Consider the following 6335-nt stretch of genomic DNA (forward strand, 5'->3'; position numbering starts at 1 on the left):
GAGATGGATTGTGGGGCTCCAGCTCGGCCCGAGCCCTTGCTCAGACGTAATTCCGAAACAGGAGCGTGTGCAGGACCTCAAAGAGGAACTGAGCCAGTCAGCAGGGCTGACACTCACTCACCAGCAGCCCCTGGGAGCTGATGCTTCCCCACGAGACCAGGGGAAAGTTTTTATTTGAACTTCCAGAAAGCACCAAAGCTGAGGGGATTTCAGACTGCCCGCACCGAGCTGCCAGGCTGGACAGATGTTAGAAGCAAATCCAAGATAAAAGCACGGCGGTGTGCTAGAGGGAAGTGTGAGTCACAGAGCTCACACGAGGCTGCTGCCACCTCCACAGCAAGTTCTCTGCTCCTGGCAGTCCCTGGCAGTCCCTTTTGTCCCGTTCCCAAAGCCCAGTGAGAAGGGACATCACCTCAGCTCCCCAGGCTCTCCCAGCCCTTGTGCCAGCTGCTCTGACAGCATTTTGAAAGCGAGACACATTCCTTTGGGAGGACTTGCATTAAGAGGGAGAATTTCCAATTAGGAATGGTGGGCACAGTTTTTCCAAGGCTGTCCATGAGGACAGGGCCCTGTGGCTGGGGCAGAGCCCTGCTGGGGCTGAGTCAGGCGCGCTCCGGGCTCACCGCGCTCCGATGGGACGCGATAAGCGCCGGCATTTTGAAATGTGACTCACTGCTGCAGCCAGAGAGACACCGGTTCCCCTGCTTGTCTCCCAGCTCCGAGGAGTTTAATTAACTCCCAGTAAGTTCATTTACACAGCCACACCCTGGACTGACAGCCAGGCAGAGCCTGAACGCCCTGAAAGGGGAAGGCTCCTGCACCCACCTGGCTGGATGATCATGGAATCATGGAATGGTTTGGGTGGGAAGAGACCCGAGCTCAGCTCGTTCCATAGGCAGGGATGCTGCTTGCTAGAGCAGGTCACGATGCTCCTGAGCATTCCCAAAGCTTTGCAGCAAGGAGGCAGTTCCAGGGCTGACACCTGGCCTGGCACCTGCAGCTGCGGGAGCAGCCTCGGAGCAGAGCCCCGGCCGTGCCCTCTGCCAGCAGAGCTCTGGCTGTGACCCCGCTGCCTGTCCCAGGGGATGGCAGCTGTCACGGGATCCATATCCCGCTGCTCCCCAGCCCCCCCGCAGCCCCAGCACCTGCCCAAGTCCTTTCATCAGCTCACTCCAGTCCTACTCGGGCACCAGCGAGTCCCAGCGTCACATCTGTCACTCCACAAGCACCCCTAGTCACTCATCAGCCCCTTTGTCCATCCCTGCGTGTTCCACACCGGCCTCGTGCTGCCCTTTCCAGGGAATTTCCCCCCTGGAACACGGCAGGGACAGTCCCTCCCCGCCCTCACCTTCCCGAGTCAGGTGGGGCTGGCACCGAGGCTGGAGAACCCCGACAATAAACTTTGCTCAAGTGGGAATATTAAAGCAGCATCCTCCTTTTCCACTGACAGTCTCTCATCTAATTCTCACAGGAATTACAGCCAGGCTTCCAATCTGGGAGATGCAGAACAGAGCCCTCTTTATGCCAGCGCAACGCCCGAGTCCGGCACCAGATTGCCCCTTCCTGCTTCTCTCATCATTCAATACAAGCAACATACCAGGAGAGCTCCGCTGTATAATTGCTTTATTTTCTGCTTATTAGTTCTTTACCAACACTACAGCCATATTGAGAACACAAAATTCCTGGGAACTTCGGTCAGGGAGATCACAGGCCACAGACTCAGTCACTTGGTGGGACACGATTGAACGCCATTCAAAACTTACTCCATAAATTCACACGAACACAAATCGATGCACTCGGAATTCCAGACTGCTTTGTTTGGTACAGAATTCCCACTTTATCCTACTGACAGCCACTCCCTCGTGCTGAGGTCCAGCTACAGCCTAGAAAGGACGTGTTGGAAGTGAAACCTGTGGGTTTTTGTTCGGTGGCCAGGCCGTTTATTGTTGACGGCTCCGCCACGCGTTCCAGTAACTTTTTCTCCCCCATCTCTTCCTCTCCACTCCCCCCACCCCCCAAAAAAAAAAAAAAATTAAAAAATCCAGAAGCAGAAGCGATTTCCTTTCACCTACAAAACAGAATTACAAAGTTACTTCTAAGGGGATACAAAATGGCAAAGTCAACTTAATGCAAAGGCTGCCCCAGCGCTTGGAAACACAGGAAACCAACTCAGACAAAAAATGAAGGTACTGAAGTTCTCATGTTGACTGAGAATAGGTTTAAGAAAGTTCAAGAGCCATTAATAGAGCTTCAAGTTTTCCAGTTTAGGCATTTACTTTGTGCTTGGCTATTTTATTGATGCTCCAGAAGAAAACAGTAACCATATTGTTGTAATTTTAAGGTTTTATACCACCACACTGTTCATTAAGTTACAGCAACAGGAAAAGAAAAAGAAAAGCTAGAAAATAGAGCAGTGATATTCCAATGGCAAAAAGCCTTGGATTAAAATAAACTAATCTCACTTCCTCTTCTTTAGGGCCGAGATGGAAGAGTTATTTCTACATTAAGCTTCTGCAGACTCTCTGATTCACAAAGTCCATCAATGCTCTATCTTCTAGCACCAAGAACTCATCCAGTCCCATTTGCAACCCACATCCAGCAAAGTCTTTTTTTGGAACCGTACTCTACAAGGACTTTGAGGTGCTCCAAAGCATTGGATTTCAGAAGTGAATTCAGGATTTTCATCTTCCCGTACATCTTTGGTAAGAGCTCCATGTACAAGGTACCCAGCATGCAGAGTCACCACTGCAGCAATGTAGTGTAATGCCCCCAATTCCATGTAAAACTTATATTCTTGAAAAGAGAACACAATTAAGGAAAAAAAAAAAGGAAAATAAAAGCCATTTTCTTCTGGTTTTGTAGCATACATTCCTAGAATTCCCCAACGGAGTTTTAACTCCTTGAGGAAATCTGAAGTTAATCCTTAAGGCTGAATAAGAACCAGCTGCTTTAACAGTTTGTGCACCCAGCGTTAATTAATACTTGATTGAGTTTTTATGCAAATACTCGCTCTGGGTGGGGTTTTTGATTGGCCAGTGCCAGCTACAGGCTGTGACACGGCTAACGAGCTGCTCTGCCCTTTAAGAACTAATTCTGGAAGTTTACATTCAGCGTCGATTCTCTCTCCCGTTCCTCAATGGCCTCAGACTCCCAGCACAGCTCCCTGTCCTGCAGGAGCGGGACACGGGGAGGAGCTCGGCCCGGGCTGGGGAACCAAAGCAAGCAGCGATTGCCTCAAAATGGCCATTCCTGGTGTCAGGAACGCCGGGCTCCAGCAGAGCTCGGCTCGGAGCTCGCCCCTTCGCAAGGCTCCAGCACGGAAAAAGAACAATAACAACAATAACAACAATTTCCTTCTGACTGCTGGGAAGAAACCGGAATCCTTGCAAGGGTTAGGTGTCTCCAGCTGCCTTGAGATGGAAGCGAGAGGCAAGTCAGAGCTGGACTTTTGCCAGAACATCTGATTTAAAGTCAAACTCGTTGCAACATTTTATTGCTGCATGTGCTGGAAAGAGCCTCGGCCCGGGGACCGACACCAAGGAGTAAAAAAACAGCAACCAAACCTCATTTGGGACAAAAAACCTGCCCAGAGCCTGCCCTGCAACCGCAGCAGCGCTCATGCCCTGTGTGCTATGTGTGTGGGGAGCTGGTTTTGCATCCCTCCTCATGCATGATGTATGGGTCAGAACTTCCCAGCTGACATTCCAAAGCAGTTCTTGCATTTCCCAGCGCCCGACACGCACTTGGAACACCTTTCAGTGGAATTCCCACTCCCTGCCACTGCAGGCGAGAATTCCCCTCGCTAGCCTGAGCCGTGGAGCCAGACTGAGTCACTGTTCAGTTACAGATTAACAGAACTTTTTTTTTTCCTTAAAAAAAAAAAAAAAAAAAGTCCTTAATATAAAAAGACAGACTGCAGTTTGATTTTAAGCAACAATTTTCAGTTTACTAGATGAAGTCGACCTAGCAACATATCCTGCAAGAATGCAAAAAAGTAGCAATCTACAGCAAAGTGAGAGAAGAGAGAGAAAAAAAAATATATATAATCAAAAAAGTAGACCCAGAAAGCATACACTGAAAATGGACCCCCTCCCCCAACATCCCCCAAAATAATCAAACCAGCAAAGGGCTAACGAGAGGAAAAAGGAAAAAAAAAAAACCAAAAAAAAAAGTTACTTAGCAAGTCTCTAATGTGTCCTTCCCCTGTTTGCTGGAAGTCTGCCATAGCATCTAGTGCCTGTGTTCGTGTCACATTCGGAGGTTAGAGCATCCTAACGCCAAGCAGGAGCAGTTAGAACAGGAATCCAGCCAAGGGTGCAGGAGGAGAGGGTGGCAACTGGAGAAAGGTGATCATAATCCTATGGATGCGGTTTTGTTTTTACTTTTCAGTAGAGAATCATTCTTCTGGAAAGCCACGTGGGTTATTTTAATTTTTTTTTTGTTTCTTTTTTTTGTTTGTTTAATTTTTTTTTGTTTTGTTTCTTTAATTCTTTGTAGACTAAATAGTTCCTCTCCCATTAGGATTTATAATTGGACGTTAACCACGTCAGCCCTTCGTAGAGTCCGTCCCCCGTCGTGGCACAGGAGGGCTGCACATACCAATTCCTATCCCTGATCCGGGTCAGGCCCAGTTTCTCCTGGATCTCGTGGGGTTTCATGGCGTCGGGCAGGTCCTGCTTGTTGGCGAAGATGAGGATGATGGCGTCCCGCATCTCCCGGTCGTTGATGATGCGGTGCAGCTCCTGCCGCGCCTCGTCGATGCGGTCGCGGTCGGCGCAGTCCACCACGAAGATGAGCCCCTGCGTGCCCGTGTAGTAGTGCCGCCACAGGGGCCGGATCTTGTCCTGGCCGCCCACGTCCCACACGTTGAACTTGACGTTCTTGTAGGTGACGGTCTCCACGTTGAAGCCCACGGTGGGGATGGTGGTCACCGACTGGCCCAGCTTCAGCTTGTACAGGATCGTGGTCTTGCCGGCCGCGTCCAGCCCCAGCATCAGGATCCGCATCTCCTTGTTCCCGAAGATCTTGGACAGCACCTTGCCCATCTCGGCGGCATCCAAGGGAGGGCGAGAGGGCGAGCGCCGGCCCGGCGGGGAAGGGCGGGCGGGGCTCAGCGCGGGCCGCGCATGGGGCGGCGGGGAGGCGGCTCCGCTGCTCCGCCGGGCCCGCGGCGGCGGCTCCGCCCGCTCCTGCCTCGGCTCCCGCCGCGGCGCCTCAGCTCATGGGTGCCGGCGGGACGCCGGGGGCCGGGGGGCGCCGGGAGTGGCCGCGATGGCCCGGGAGCGTCCCGGCCGTACCTGAGGGCCCGCGCGCCGCTCCCTCCGCCCGCGCCGCCGGAAAGGGGCCGCGCGCGCCCGCGCCCGCTTCCGCCCCGCCGCCGCCCCGCGCATGCGCCCGCGCGGGCCCCGCCACGCCCCGCCGCCGCCCCGCCCCCCTTCCGCCCGCGCCTTCCCGCCCGCCCCGCGCGCCTGCGCCGCCGCCGCCCCGCCCCCCGGAGGGTGGGGAGGGGGCTCCGCCGACTGGGCGGGGCCTCGCCGCCGATTGGGCGGGGAGGGGCGGCGCGCGCGCGGCGCGCGGAGGGGGCGGGGGCCGCGGTGGGGAGAGGCGCCACGCGATCGCGCGTCAGCGCGCGGCGCGCCTTAAAGGGACAGGAGCCGGGACGGGCGGCTGCGCACCGGGCACCGGGAGCCCCGGCACGGCGGCACGGACAGGCCGTGGCTGCCCCGGGTCCCTGGCAGAGCCCGAGGCCGGGCTGGGCGCTGGCAGCAGCCGGGACAGAGGGAGGTGTCCCTGCCCTGGGCCGGGCCCTTCCCGCCCCGGCCGCCCGTGATTCAGCGCCGCATCACCGCGATGGTGACTCCACGCTGTCCCGGGTCACTCCCTGTCATTCCGGCGGGTGAAACTCCGCGGATCGGCGCCCGGGACACCGCGCGGCGCTCGGGGCACGTCCCTGCCCTGTGCCCGGAGCTGAGCCCGGCACGCCCAGCGCCGCCGCTCCCGCACGCACACGCCGGGCCCTGTCCCGCCCTGCCCCGGGACACGGGACACGGGATCGCTGCCAGGGACACGGGGCGCTGCCCGCCGCTCCTCCGGGCCGGGGCTGCCGCGGCTCGCCGTGCCCACCCCGGGCCCGTGAGGGGCAGCCTGTGTCGGTGGCTGCTCCTGAGTTCCGGGAGGGAATGGGGGAAGCGGCACCTGGAGCACAAATCCCACAAAACCCTGGAATCACTGACTGCTCCGGGTCGGGAGGGACCTTACAGCCCATCGCCTTCCACCCGTGCCGTGGGCAGGGACAGCTCCCACGGGGATGCGCTTGCTCACTCTGGGGTCTCCTG

General features: G+C 56.1%; 1 protein-coding gene across 1 annotated transcript; it reads right to left on the reverse strand.

The window, feature by feature from the left end:
- Positions 1-2263: 2263 nt before the first annotated feature.
- Positions 2264-5439, reverse strand: ARF6 (ADP ribosylation factor 6). Its single transcript, XM_038139151.1, has one exon. It carries the CDS (start codon positions 5043-5045, stop codon positions 4518-4520), a length of 528 nt encoding a protein of 175 aa, XP_037995079.1. The 5' UTR covers positions 5046-5439; the 3' UTR covers positions 2264-4517.
- Between the last annotated feature and the right edge of the window lie 896 nt (positions 5440-6335).

The sequence above is a fragment of the Motacilla alba genome, chromosome 5 (genome assembly GCF_015832195.1).
Source record: "Motacilla alba alba isolate MOTALB_02 chromosome 5, Motacilla_alba_V1.0_pri, whole genome shotgun sequence".
Classification (NCBI taxonomy): Eukaryota; Metazoa; Chordata; class Aves; order Passeriformes; family Motacillidae; genus Motacilla; species Motacilla alba.

Excerpts from the sequence above, each read along its gene's own strand:
- ARF6 (XM_038139151.1), bottom strand. The coding sequence starts at position 5,045 with ATGGGCAAGGTGCTGTCCAAGATCTTCGGGAACAAGGAGATGCGGATC.